Source organism: Mastigoproctus giganteus, chromosome 7 (assembly GCF_048544385.1).
Source record: "Mastigoproctus giganteus isolate SK-2022 chromosome 7, ASM4854438v1, whole genome shotgun sequence".
Lineage (NCBI taxonomy): Eukaryota > Metazoa > Arthropoda > Arachnida > Uropygi > Thelyphonidae > Mastigoproctus > Mastigoproctus giganteus.
In genome coordinates, this window is record NC_143581.1 from 113062739 (window position 1) to 113077470 (window position 14732).

A 14732-nucleotide genomic window follows, 5' to 3' on the forward strand; every position below is an offset into this window, starting at 1 on the left:
ACTTTCACACGTGGGTCGAAATTAATTAGGGTGGCAGGAGGGTGACCGGGTGCATTGTCAATAAGAAGCATCACTTTAAATGGAATCTGTTTAGACTTGCAATAACGTTCGACTTCGGGTATGAAGTGGTGACCAAACCAGTCCTCAAAAATGGAAGCTGTCACCCAAGCTTTATGATTTGACTTCCAAATCATTGGTAAGCTAATTTTAGATATATTTTTTAAAACACTTGGGTTTTCGGAGTGATAAATTAAGAGAGGTTTTAACTTGCAGTCACCAGCTGCATTCCCGCCAACCATCACTGTCAATCGGTCTTTGGAAACCTTAAAGCCTGGAAAGTTTTTTTTCTTTGTGAAAACGATGTAATTTCTGACAAAAGTTGAGCACGAATTCGAACGCACACATATAAATATGACAGTTGGAATGCAAATTCTTGTATATGTGTGTAGCTCATGCGGCAGGAAAATTGAATATTGTTCATCTTTCGCTCTCACTCTCTGCCGTCACACCGTATATCGATAGCATTTGAAAAACGACCTTGAACATAGTGGGCGGCAGTGTTGCCAAACGAAAAAAATCAAGAACTGCGTAACTCTGAGTTCGCATGTCGGGGTAGCATAAGTCGGGGTATTACTGTACCAGGGTACCTTTCCACCCACCGATGAAAAGCCAACTAGCCTTGAAATGGTGCCATCTGGGTGGTGGTGGTGCCACCCACCTAGAATAAGGAACAATAGTCTTCTCTTTCATTACTTATTCGAGGTAGTGCAATACATGGGCAACTCGTGAAGTATTGAGCACAATATGAGATACAGATAAAATGATGCTTTTCACACTAATCTCAGTTTTTCTTTAATAAGAGTTGTCTATGGTGATATTGTATAGACATAAAATGTTAAACTCTTAAAATATTATGCCTGGTTGCATTTAGTTTTATTTAAATAATAAACATTATGAAAATTGGCCCCTGTTTTAAGTGGAATTTTCTGGAACCAATTATTCCCGGATAACAAGGATCCCCTGTATAGCTAAATCAAGGTATTTGGCTACAAGTTTGTTATTGGTTTTTTCCCAGTGTGAGTTTGCAGTGTATATCTTGGCAAGATCTTGTAGGGAGTTGGGGCAATTTGCTAGAAATAAATGGTCTATGTATCTAAACATGCAGATTTGTGGAGGTAGTGAGATTTCAGAACAGTATAGGTATAGATAGACAATGATACTGCCTGCAGGGCTACTCATAGTTAGTTGGTAAACTGTTTTTCCCTAAAAAATATAATTATTAGAAATACACATTGTTCCAATATGTTGGTCTGCAGTTCATTATATGTTTGTATTTATTATAAATATTGTTTAAGACAGATTCTAAACTCTAAACTGGTGAATACGCTATGGAAATCAAAAGTTTGGATGTCGGATATTAGCATTAGTAGAGGCATACGATGCAAGAAAGCAAGCTTATGTAGTATCAGCCAAAAAAAATACACTCCCATTTCACCCCTCCATTCATTCCTAATTCCAGCTCAGCCTTAAATTTATTTAGGCTATTAGCTTCCACAACAACAGATGGAAGCCTGTTCCACCAATCAACTACCCACTGGCTAAAGGCAAATTTACGCACATCATTTCTACAACTACCTTTCCTCAGTTTGAAACTGTTCTCCCTTAGGTTCTTAGTCTGAGCAAGAGGAAGAATCCCATTAGCATTCAGCTTGCTCAACTCATTCAAGGCCTTATACACCTCAATCAGATCACCTCGCAGGTGACTACTCTCTCCAGGCGCTGCAATTTGCAGAACTTAAGCCTTTCTTGGTAAGAGCACCACTTTGTTCCCCTCACCAATCTTGTTGCCCTTCTTTGTACTCTTTCTAGCAACTCTACATCCTTCCTAAAATGAGGCCTCCAGACCTGTACTCTAGGTGCGGCCTGACCATTGCCGTGTATAACAGGATAATCACCTCCCTGTCAAACACTGTCAAAGCATTTTCAAGGGTCTACATCTGGCTAGCCCCCCAGCAGAGGTAGAACCCCAGAGGGAGGTATGCTGCTCCCTTAGAAATCGATACATACAGCTAGTGAGAGAAAAGAAAAAGTGGTCATTGAGGGCACTTGTTGATACCTCTGGTTATTCAGACCCTTTGGGCATTGTGTATCACATAGTTTCCAACAAGCTGCCAAAAGGTGATGTTATGCACACCACTAATACTGTGACAGGACAAACAATCTTGGGATGGAACAGTCAATAATATACTTGACTCTCTGCTCCCAAAGGATGACCAAGCTCTCCTCATCTTCGAATAATCCAACGTTTTCAATGAAAATAAGGCATATGCTTCTGATGTAGAACACTCCTTCACAATAGAAGACCTAAACGACGCAATCAGCAGGATTAAAGAAATGTCCCGGCCATGATCTCCTAGTATAGGCCTGGGCAAACCTTTTGGCTGAAGGGCCACATTAGGAATTCAAAAAGAAAGCGTGCCGCACGTAAAATATTATTTTTAGATATATATTATTTGTTATCATGAAGAAGAAATATGACATAAAAAAAAATTATTCTCTAACAAACAACCAAGAATTTAATGAGATGAATGGAACTGTTTTACATCTTTTAACATTTTTTTAATTTCGGGTGTTAATTTTGTAGTTGAGATTCTTAAAACTGCTTGTAAATGTTCATCGGTGATGCTTGATCATAAAGAATTATTTAAATTCATGATGGAAAATGTTTATTCACATCTGTAGGTTGATCCAAAAATAACCAACATTTTTCAGGCAAAATCTTTAAGTTTGTCGAATTTGTCCAAATTAAGAGTATTGTAAAATTTACAGATTTCCTCACGACAGTGCAATTCCCTTAAATCAGTATCACACTGCAGATCTATAATCTGAAGTTGTAGTTCACTCGGTGCACTATCAATTTCTATTGAAAATGGGTCGCGCACTATTTACCAACTTGTCTCAATTTTTCGGAAGTCGCGAAATCTTTGTGAAAAGTTATCATTCATAGTGTTGATAATTTCGCAATATTTTTCAAATTTATTTTCTGGAATCTTCAGCAACTTCATGGTTGGAAAGTGGTCTACCTTGCTAATCAATAAATGTCGATGGAACAACTGGAGTTTTAATTGAAATCCATTCAAACTTTTTATCATATCATGGGCGTATAAATTTTTTCCCTTGTAACACACAGTGTTGAAAGTATTTAAGTGTGTCACGATGTCCAGGGTAAATGCAAAATCACAAATCCAGTTATTAACAGTTAATTCGGGAAAGTCCATAATATTTTTCAGTTTTAAAAATAGAATGATGTCATCTTTAAAATCCCATACTCGCCAAAGAACTTTTCCTAAGCTAAGCTATCGAATTTGGCTATGATAAGGAATATCTATGTACTCAGAGATTCAATATCGAATCTATATTAACGAATTGTCTGTGTTTCAGGCCCCTCGATCGTATTAAATTTACTAGTTTAATAATACAAGATGTGACATGTTCAACTTTTAACACATTTTTACAAAATACTTGTTGATGTATAATACAACGAATTGTAATTAAATTATAATCAGGATAATTTTCACAAATTTTATCCTGAATTTTCTTTAACGCTCCAACATTTTTACCTGTCAAACTTGGTGCTCCGTCAGTTGTTACGCTTACCATTTTGTTCCATTGTAAATTATATCTTGTTAAGCATTTTTGAACTTTTTCAAATATATCAGCTCCCGTTGTTTGGTCTTTAATATTGTACTCTTTCAGCACTGAGACACTATCCCGGCAGATGAGACAAATAGTCTTGTTATTTATGTTAGCAAAAAAAATATTGTGTTCCACTCTTCATTGAAGACATGATGCTCTTGTTGAATTTTTCGTTTTTTATTCATTTTTAAAAGGGCGTAAATATTATTTTTATCGCTACTGGCACCAAGATGATAACCGAAGGTAATGCCAAAAAACTAACTGCGGTATTACCATCAGGGAAAACAGATTGGAACTGCGGCCGGTCAATAGTCCTATCCTATTACTCTGCCACCACAGCAAAGACGTCGTCATCACCGGTTGTCTGTTACCATAGTTTTGCACGGTTAGTTTATAATCGCAAATTCATCATCATCATCAGCCATTTTCAATCCACTGCAGGGTGAAGACCTCTCCAGCAACTTTCCAGTTCCTTCGGTTTTGAGCACTGGCCATCCATTTTCTATCCAAAAACTCATGAATTTCATCTATCCATCTCTGCCTTTGTCTTCCAGGTTTTCTTCTAGCTCCTCTTGGGTACCATTCTGTTATTTTCTTAGTCCATCTGTCATCATGTCTTCGAGTTATGTGTCCTGCCCAAGACCATTTTAGTTCTTTAGTTTTGATAAGAATGTCCTTTACTTGGGTTTGCTGCCTAATCCATGTGTTTCTCTTCTTATCTAACAGTCTGATTCCCAATATAATTCGTTCCATTCTTCACTGTGTAGTTCTCAGCTTCTCTTCCATTCTTTTGGTGAGTGCCCAAGTTTCACTTCCATAAGTCATGGTGGGGAGTATACATTGATTCCTTATACAAACTGGGATATTGCTCTTCAGTATGTGACTATATTTCCTGAATGCTATCCATGCAAAATTTATTCTTCTCTTGACTTCCAGCCATTTATCATTATTACAGCTAATAACTTGTCCCAGATAAGTATATGACTCCACCTTTTCAATTACTGCTCCTTCAATCATTATTTCCCTTTCCGTGGCATACTTGTTCATCATTACTTTTGTTTTAGCCATATTCATCTTTAGTCCAAAATCCTTACTAACTGTGCATAACTGATTAAGATTTTCCTCTAATTCTTTGGGATCGTGGCTTATGACCACAATGTCATCTGCAAATTGTAAATGGTTTAGGTACTATCCGTTCACATTGACTCCTTTCTGTGACCAGTCTAATCTTCTGAAAGCTTCCTCAAGGGCAGCAGTAAACAGCTTCGGAGATATTGTGTCTCCTTGTCGAACTCCTTTCTCGATTTTAAATTTGCTACTGTCTTTGTCTAGTCTAATAAAGGAGGTAGCACTCTCATATATTTTCTTCAAAATCATAATATATGGGGTATCTATGCCTTGTCTTTCCAGTGCCCGAAACATTGCCTTATGCTGTACGGAGTCAAATGCCTTTTCATAATCCACGAATGCCAGGCATAATGGTGTCTTATATTAATTTGCTTTCTCCATTAGCTGTGATATTACGTGAAGGTGATCCATAGTTGAGAATCCTGTCCTAAAGCCAGCTTGCTCTTTCGGTTGATTCTCATCAAGTATTCTTTCTAATCTGTTAGTAATGACCCTTGTGAAGAACTTGTAGATGTGGGATAACAAGCTAATTGGTCTATAATTTCCAATTTCTGATTTATCTCCTTTCTTATGCAGCAAAACTATGATTGCACTATTCCACTGCTTAGGCGTCACACCTTTTCTAATGCACTTTGTGAAGAGCCTTGCCAGTTTTTGTGTTATGTCTCTTCCTCCCAATTTTAACAACTCTACAGTAACTTCATCTTCCCCCGGGGCTTTCCGATTCTTCATTTTCTTCAATGCATGTTCTACCTCATCAGGAAGAATATCGAGTATGTTGTATGTGTTGCTACTTTGCAATTCATCCTCCCCACTGCTGGTATCATTCCCTCGCTCCTTGTATAATTCTCTATAGTAGTCTTCTGCTATTTGAATTATGCCTTCTCTGCTGTTTATAAGTACACCATCGCTATTCTTCAGTTTCAGTATCATTTGTCTTTCTGTATTACTGCTCATGGCTGCTGATTTAAATCCTTTGTTTTCCCTTAATGCTTGTTCTACTTTTCTTGTGTTAAATCTTCTTATGTCCTCTCTGAGTCTCTTTCTAATGGCTTTGCATAACTCAGTATACTCAATTTTCTCCCTGTCAGTGTTTTTCTTGCTCTTCATTTGTCGTCTTCGGTTCATCATGACAAGTGTTTCTTGACTAATTTTTTCTTCTTTGGATTTCTGTTTCCCTATAGGTTTCTTGGGCTTTATCACTTTCAGAAAGTTGTAATATTCCTCATCGATATCTTGGTCCTGAGCAGTCTGCAGAAGCTCAAACTTGTTCTTAAGTTCCAGTACATACTGCTTTTTCTCCTCCTCTGTTATCTCAAAGACCTTTGTATTATTTACTCGAGTCAGTTTTTTCCTTTCCTTTCCTACATCTATATCAAGTGTACATGTTACCATTCTGTGATCACTTCCAACATTTACCTTATTCAGGACGGTAACATCATTCACAATATATCTTCTGTTAGTGAGGATGAAGTCGATTTCATTAGTTGTTAATCCCTTTGGACTCTTCCATGTCCACTTTCTGTTCACCCTTTTCTTGAAAAAAGTGTTCATTACTGACAGTCCTTGAGATTCTGCAAATTCCACAAGTCATTCACCTCTTTTATTTCTTTTACCAATTCCAAAATTTCCTATAGTTCCTCTTTCTGCGCTGTTTTGCCTTTTTCCAACCTTAGCATTGAAGTCCCCCTAATAATAGTGTAGTGGGTTTTCTGCTCATCTAGAAGACTCTCAATTTCGGTGTACATTCCTTCAACCTGTACATTCCCACTTCAAACGGTGTACATTCCTTCATTTAATCATTGCAAGGATGCAATGATTAAATTAATGACAGTAACGCAAACTACAACTAAATTATATGTTGGCTATTTCAATGAATTTTGATGGAGCCTTTGATACCTTATTGTGGCCCATCGTTCTGAGGAGAGTTCTGAATGTTGGAGTACCACAGAATTTATGCAACTGTATTAAGGATTATCTCAATAATAGGGAAATTGTAGTGACAACCAGATATCAATGCAATTCATAGAAGAACTGGACAAAGGTTTGGAGCAAATGGATGGGTGAAATGGGAAGTGGTTTTTTTTGCTGATGCTGAATAAGCTTGCTTAAAGCAACATGTGGCATTGGTTAGGGCAGTGAGGGCCACGGCATCTGAACTGTCATTTCATTCAATAAATAAGGATCATATCTCTTCTTTTTTAATGAAGCTAAGGTTTCGAGCATACAGCACGATTACACAAGACTTTTAATAGCTGAAATCTTAGAAATGAAAATCAAAAACAACATGATTAACATACGAAGACCTTTTCTCATATCGGATTCATGGACTTTTTTCATGCATGCAGGTTAGCAAGTAATCTCTTATTAATAAATAGCATCATTTTAGTCGGTATGTTTCCTACCTGTGATCACGAAAAAAAAAAAGGTCAGTATGTTTCCTACCTGTAATCAAGACAACATTTTATCCCTTTAGGAAGGAAAGTAATTTTAAAGAATTTTATTATCATTATATTAGTATATTCGTGAATTTTAATGGCATTTATTTTAAAAACTTTGACACAATGTTTTAAATTTCTCCAGGTTGTGTGGTGCATTGGATAGATATATTAAAATAAATTTTCTGTTTATACTCCAGGATGACCAAACGGTCAGAGGAATTCACAAGATAGACAGAATACAAGAAACAGTACCGTATTCAGCAGTCACAGGCTTGAACCCCTGTCACTCAAGGCACTTATGCACCTGACCACTTGGCTACGGCAGCCTTGGGCTATAATCCCATTGATGTCTAAGCATTCATGGGCTTAGAGAATTGAATGCATTTATTTGATTTTAATGTAGTATATATTTTAATCATTTTAAATTTTGAACTGTGTGTAAACAAGAAAAAAAAGGGGGTCAAATTTTGGAGAGTTTAGAAGAAAAGCAATCCTATGGAGAAAGATAGAGGTGACTCTTTTGAAATTTTAAATCAGATTTAGACATAGGACATATTGATCCTTGATTGCTCTTGGTTTATAGATATTAAATTATACACTAAAGTATATGACAAATGTAAAGAATTTTGTTTTGAATCAATTAGCTTAACACACTTGCATTCCAATATTTCAAAAAGAATTAACACAGGAATATCATTATTTCACAGAGCTTTAGATTGATAAAAATATGTAATAATACCAATAATATTATTGCATTGACTTGAGATCTAAGCTGATTAAGAATGATTTTCCATCTAAGTTTATCTCTAAACATTTTAAAGTTATTATTATTGCAGTTAATAAATGGCATAATAATATAAATCCAAGTTACATTATAGCTAATGTGTGTACTAAATGTTTCAGTTCTATTGTCTCTCAATTTTCACTATATTTTACTTCTTTTGGTTCACAAAGTTCTATCTATTACAGTTCTATTGGTCTAATCTCTCAGTTGTCATTCTGAGGACTTGTACATATGTAAATAGTGTACTGCCCTTTGAACATGTTTCTTATAGCTTACACTGTTTAAAAAGTTGTACCTGTATTTGTTCTAAGGGCAGTAATTAATTTGTTTGACCTTTCATCCTAATTCTGAGAACCAACTATTATCTTTCATAGGGTTTTAATCTTAATAAAGTTCAGAAATAGAGGATGCTATTTTCTAAAATTAAGTTATTTATTTAGTTTGTCTTGAAGTTATTAGAACTGAGGGGATGCTACTATCTCTTTGTTTTATAATTTTCAGTCATTTAAGTATTTATTTAATTTTTTAAATTTGTCTTGTAGTTACTTGAAATGAGGGGGAGCTGCTATCTCTCTTTGTTTCATAATAGGTAATATGAATTAAAAATTTATTTCGGCCTTGTTTCTACTGAGATAAGGCAGTAAAGCTTCACATCCTATTTATTCCTTGTGTTTTAATTTGTTCCTTTTGATTTACTATTACAGGTATAATGATTTACTATTTCAGAGAAGTTGAATTATATTTATTTATTTTATTTTATTTCTATTCTATTTATTCTCATATCTGGTATTTTTTATAACAACTAGTATAATATTCTTACAAATGGTATTTCATTATTTCTTTAATTTTTTGAAGACTAAATGCACAAGGCATAATATGTTATGGATTGAAATTAACTATATAATATCGATGTAAATACACCAAAGTTTACCCATAAATTTAACTATTTAAGTATATAATTAAATTTATAGGTAAACTATCAGTGTATTCAGTGTAATGGCATCATTTGATTTTATCTCATATTGTGGCTACCCTCACAACGAAGATACCAGCAACAAAATAGTGCAATACCTGGTATCTCGTTGTGAAGGTAGCCACAATATGAGATAAAATCAAACAATGCCATTGCACTACTTATGTAGTTAAATTTATGGGTAAACTATGGTGTATTTACATCAATATTATATATAATTATTTCTTTCAAATTCTTCAACTGGTATTTCATTGTTTCTTTATTATAATCCAGATCTCTACTAAAGGGATGGGCAGTTACATTTCTGGTATATCAGAAGTACCTTTATTAGAACCTATTTTCTTTGATTTTTACTTTCTGTGTTGGGACAGCTGTTATTATTATTATTAGCCATATGATGCAAGGAAGCCTAAAGCTTTTGCACCACTCAAAAAAATATTCTGAGTTACCCTGAGAGAGAAGGGGGTGGGGATCACCAAGGAGGAGAAGAATGATGATATTCAGCTCAGGACCCTGGGTGTGCCAAGCTCATACTCACCAGATATGAGCCCCTGGGGTCGAATGCCAGTTTGCTGTTAAATTTAAATGTATATTGCTGATAATTTTGATCATTTGGACCTAGCTAAGCTGGGAGATAATAAACAGAAACATAGCCTTGCTAATTATTGATTGGATATACTGAATGGTACTAGCCCTTGTCAAAGTACCATTCAGTGTATCCTATTATCAATAATAATAATTTTTATTTTGTTATTTTATTACTAATTATTTGTTTATTTATAGGTATAACACAGTAAACCAACTCAGGTTATCTTAGCCACTATAGGTTTTTTGTTCATTTTCTTTTTGTCAGGTTCTTTTTTCCTAATGGCTCAACTTGTACTCTTATACTTAAATTCTATATCATCATGATAAAGTTTTATCATAGATCTGCTCTTTTGGCCTTAAGGCTTTTATATATATGCACACCAAATGTTTACCCTCGTGGGTAGTACAGTTTTGTAGGATTAAAACACAGAGTTCGAATCTTGCCAATGATAGGAATTTTTATAGGTCTTATTTCACAATGTGGCCGAGTTAGTCGATCTCCGGCAAGGGTAACATGGTTTTTTTCTCCCTTAAACTCAGATTTTTTGTCTAGCAAAACAGAAAATCGACCTCAGAACACGCAATTTACAGGCAGTATTACACAGAGCAACATGGCCTTAATTGTAGATGCTCCTAAAAACCCAATAACAACCAAAAGGTTACTGGATTGGCCGTGGAAGGCTGGCTAACCACATGTGCACTGAGTGGACAGAAATCATGGGATACCTGCCTAGTAGTGGTTAGACCCACCTTTCTCTCAGATAAGGGCAATCACACGGCAAGGCATTGAGTCAGCTAGTTCACGAAAGCGTTCCATAGGTATTTCCATCCATGTTGGTTGCACTGCTGTCTATAATTACTGTGTGGAGGATCCAAAGCTCAGATGGACCTTTCCACAGAATCCCAAAGATGCTCCACAGGGTTCGTGTCCAGTGAACTATGACGCCATTCCATGGTGGTTTAAATCTGCGGAATGCTCTTCGTACTATGTTCTAGTCACCACGGCTCTGTTGGGAGGCACATTGTCCTGCGGATGATTCCATTGTCCTATGAGTGCGTGATGACCATGAAGGGATGCAGATAGTCTGCAAGGAGGTCATGTAATCTGGACCATTCAGGGATGCATCTAGATGTACCAGAGGTCCCAATGTGTGCCAGTTGAACATGCCCCAGACCATTACCAGCCTGCTTGAACAGTTCCTTGTTGACGGGTGCATAGTTTCGTGCAGTTTCTGCACGAAGCTATACACCCAGACACAAACCATCCCATCTGCTCAAAATAACTGGAAACGGGAGTCATTGGACCAGGAGACTCATCTCCAATCATCCCAGGTCCAGTGCCGATGTTCTTTCACCCAGTTGAGGCATAGAGTCCTGTGTCGTGGTGTTAGAAATGGGACCCTGGTGAGTCGACGGCTCCCATAACCTATTGCGGCTAATGGTCTTGGGGGAGCTGTTTCTGGCACCTCCCTCATTGAAGTCGGTGCTGATTTGTGCCACTGTCGCTCTCATGTTGGTTGAAACAATCAGAGACAAATGTTGATGGGTACATTATCCACCACCACCTTTCTCTGCCCACAGCGCTGTCACTCTTGATACTCATACGGGGATAGTGCAATTTCTGTACCACCTCTGCGATAGTGACCCGTGCATTGGGCACCCACTACCATCCCTCTTTCAAAGTTTAACTCACAACGTTTATCCATACTGACATTGGTGGGCTCCTCCACTTCCGAGAGGGGTGACAGTGTCGCGTTGCACAGGAACCAGGTATCCCATGAATTCTTAAATTTATTTAGACTATCAACTTCCACAACAAAGGATGGAAGTCTGTTCCACCAACCAACTACCTGCTGGCTAAAGGCAAACTTCCGCACATCTATCCTACATCTGTCTTTCCTCAATTTGAATTTCAAAACTTAAGCTTTTCTTCATAAGAGCAACCCTTTGTTCCATTCACTAATCTTGTTGCTCTTCTCTGTACTCATTTTCTGCCCTTTCAGTGTAGTATAGCAATGCATTAGAGGCATATGATGCAAGAAAGCAAGCTTATGCAGCATCAGCCAAAAAAAAAAAAAAAAAAAAAAACGCTCCCATTTCACCCCTCCGTTCGATCCAAATATCTGTCCAGCTCAGCCTTAAATTTATTTAGACTATCAACTTCCACAACAAAGGATGGAAGTCTGTTCCACCAACCAACTACCCGCTGGCTAAAGGCAAACTTCCGCACATCTATCCTACATCTGTCTTTCCTCAATTTGAATTTCAAAACTTAAGCCTTTCTTCATAAGAGCAACCCTTTGTTCCATTCACTAATCTTGTTGCTCTTCTCTGTACTCGTTCCAACAGCTCTACGTCCTTCTGAAAATGAGGCCTCCAGACCCGTATACAGTACTCAAGGTGTGGCCTGACCATTGCCTTATACAAGGGTATAATCACCTCCTTTCTTTGCATCCTTTGCCAAAGATTTCTTGTAATCTGCCTTTGCCTGCCTAACCTCCTTTGTAACTTGGTTACAGATCAGCTTATATCTATCATAGGCTTTCATGTCACCCATTAATTTATATGTATCCCATGCATTTTTCTTCTCTGCCATATGTCTCATTAGTTCATCTGGCATCCATTTAAGCCTAAACCTTGAACAATATTTCTTAGTTGGTATGTAAAGCCTAGTAGCTTCCAAGATAAGTTCTTTGAATGCTTCCCATTTTGAGGTGGGACCAACATCATCAGTTGGTCCCACCGTATAGAATTTAAATACTGTCTCAGACCACTGTAGTCACCTTTACGAAAGCAAAAACCCTTCCCTTTACTCCTGATGGTAGTTACTTCTTTGAGTAAATCCCACTTCAGCACACTGTGATCACTGCCACCTAGTGGTTCCTTTATCTGCAGATTCTTAACACATGAAAAGTCACTACTGATAATCAGATCAAGAATATTACTCCCTCTAGTTGCCTCCCGAACATGCTGATGTAGAAAACAATCATCCAATAAGTCAACAAAAGGCTTGCTTGTGTGTCAGTGAGCAAACCACAAATTCTAGTCAATATCTGGGAAATTAAACTCCCCCCCCCCCATTATAAGACTCTCTGATTTACTGGCCCACTATTTCCCTGTACAGTTTCTTATTATACTCATCAGAATCATTAGGCCTATAACACACTCCTCTCAATTTTGATCTCCCAATGCTTATGTCACACCAAACTGACTCGACACTGCACTGTCCAGCGATGTCGACTGGCTTCCCTTCCTTGGATTTTGTTTCTTAACTAATAGCATAACCCCTCCTCTCTTCCTATCCTGTCTATCCTTCCTGTACACAATATACTCCCCAAGTTCCAGTTCTGCATTCCTTATATCTGTGTGACACCACGTTTCTAATATCTCAACAATATTTGCTACGCACTGTTAGATACTGCTATACTAGTTCATTGTAAGTTAGTGTTGAATTTTGGTCCAATAGGACATTGTGCTTTTGTGCAAGTGTGTTTCTGTTGAGCGTGTCTTGTGATTTTTTTAGCCAACTAAGTTGCTAGACATTAAGAAACAGATAATTACCGTTAGATTTTATCATAAACTTACCAAATGCTTGTTTAAGCATTTGGTAATTATGGTATGAATAAAAAAAAAAAAAACTTTTCAGTACTATTTACATTTCCAAAGTGACTCAACTTCAGTTGAGGATTTTGAGTGCTCAGATCATTCATCATTAAGTGGAACTGATGAAAATATTTAAAAGTGTAATTTCATTCATGAAGACAGACTGTGTAAGGTTAATGAAATTTGTGACATTCTAAGCCTATTATTTGGTTCATGCTGTTGCATTTTAACAGAAAATGTGGTGGATTGCTGCAGAATTTGTATTGAGTGATAAACAGGAACAGAACCACCTTTCAGTGTGCAGGGACCTGCAGTCACTGGCTAAAAAGACAAACTTCGTTTAAAAGCCATAACAGTGGATAAAAGCTGCGTTTATGGTTGTAACCCGGAAATAAAGTGTCTCTTAGTAGAAAAGTCCATTTCCACATCCAAAAAAGCAAGGTAGGCGAAACCAAACGTCAAAGTCCAGCTGATTGTTTTCTTTGACAATGAGGGAATTAATCTTCAGGAGTGCTTTCCTCCAGGCCAAACTGTAAATCAACTGTTTATTAGGACCCTATGGAATTTGAGGGAGAATATCAGAAGAAAATGTCCAGATAAACATTGCATTCAGGATTAGCTTCTTTAGGGCTAATCCTGAATGCAACAGTCCACAAAGTTTCATAATTTTAGCAGTTTGCCAATAAATTTCAGACATGCTTGAAACAGTAGGAGAATTGCTGGGGTTAATGTGTAAATTCTTCAGGGGACTAATTTTAAATGAACAATGGGAACATGTAACTAACATAAGTCTAAAATAATTCTATTGCCTCAGTCTGGAAACATTTGGCTTGCAACTTGTATGTATGTGCATTTGTATTGGTGTATGTGTATAGGTGCCAACAATATACCCACTCCTAGGTAACATGTTGAAATTAAACAGCTTGTCCTATCTGGAGTTCTAAGCAACTTACCCCACATGACTAATTGTGCTTCATCATCTTGTAACTATGTAAATTACATAGTCTACTCCTAAAAAATATTAACTGTAGAAACAAGGAAAGTGAATTCTGATTAATTTTAGTGGGGGTTAAGTTCAGAGGAGCTCTGATAATAAATTTTAATGTTTTCATACTAAATAAACATTGGGAAGCAACTTTGTCATGACATGCACACACACACACACAGACAAATCAAATTTTAAGGGTTTTTTTTTTTTTATTTATTTATTTATTTATTTTTTGATTTGTTTAACATGAAACACTATGTAAAATATATATAATATGTGTATACTCTTTCTTTCTATCTCTCTTTATTTATATAATATATATATTGTGCATGTACTTTTCCCTAGAAATCTTATTTCCTAAGTGCTCAAGAATGTATCATGGCAGGCTATTATCAGAATCTGCATCCTAATCCATGTCGGTTATCTCCAGATGGTTATTTTGGGTCAAAGTTTGTTACAGTTTGTGTTACAGGTAATGCCATTTTATTATTATTATTATTATTTTTGTTTTGATCGATATCTCTATTCTCA

At 36.7% G+C, this 14732-nt stretch overlaps 1 protein-coding gene across 2 annotated transcripts in view; it reads left to right on the plus strand.

The window, feature by feature from the left end:
* The window catches only part of Npl4 (nuclear protein localization 4), a 536510-nt gene that overhangs the window by 327902 nt on the left and 193876 nt on the right, over positions 1-14732 (plus strand). For both annotated transcript variants that reach the window (XM_090377858.1, XM_090377859.1), the window contains one exon: positions 14547-14673. In XM_090377858.1, coding sequence (XP_090233984.1) covers positions 14547-14673 — 127 coding nt within the window. The remainder of the gene's footprint in view (positions 1-14546; positions 14674-14732) is intronic.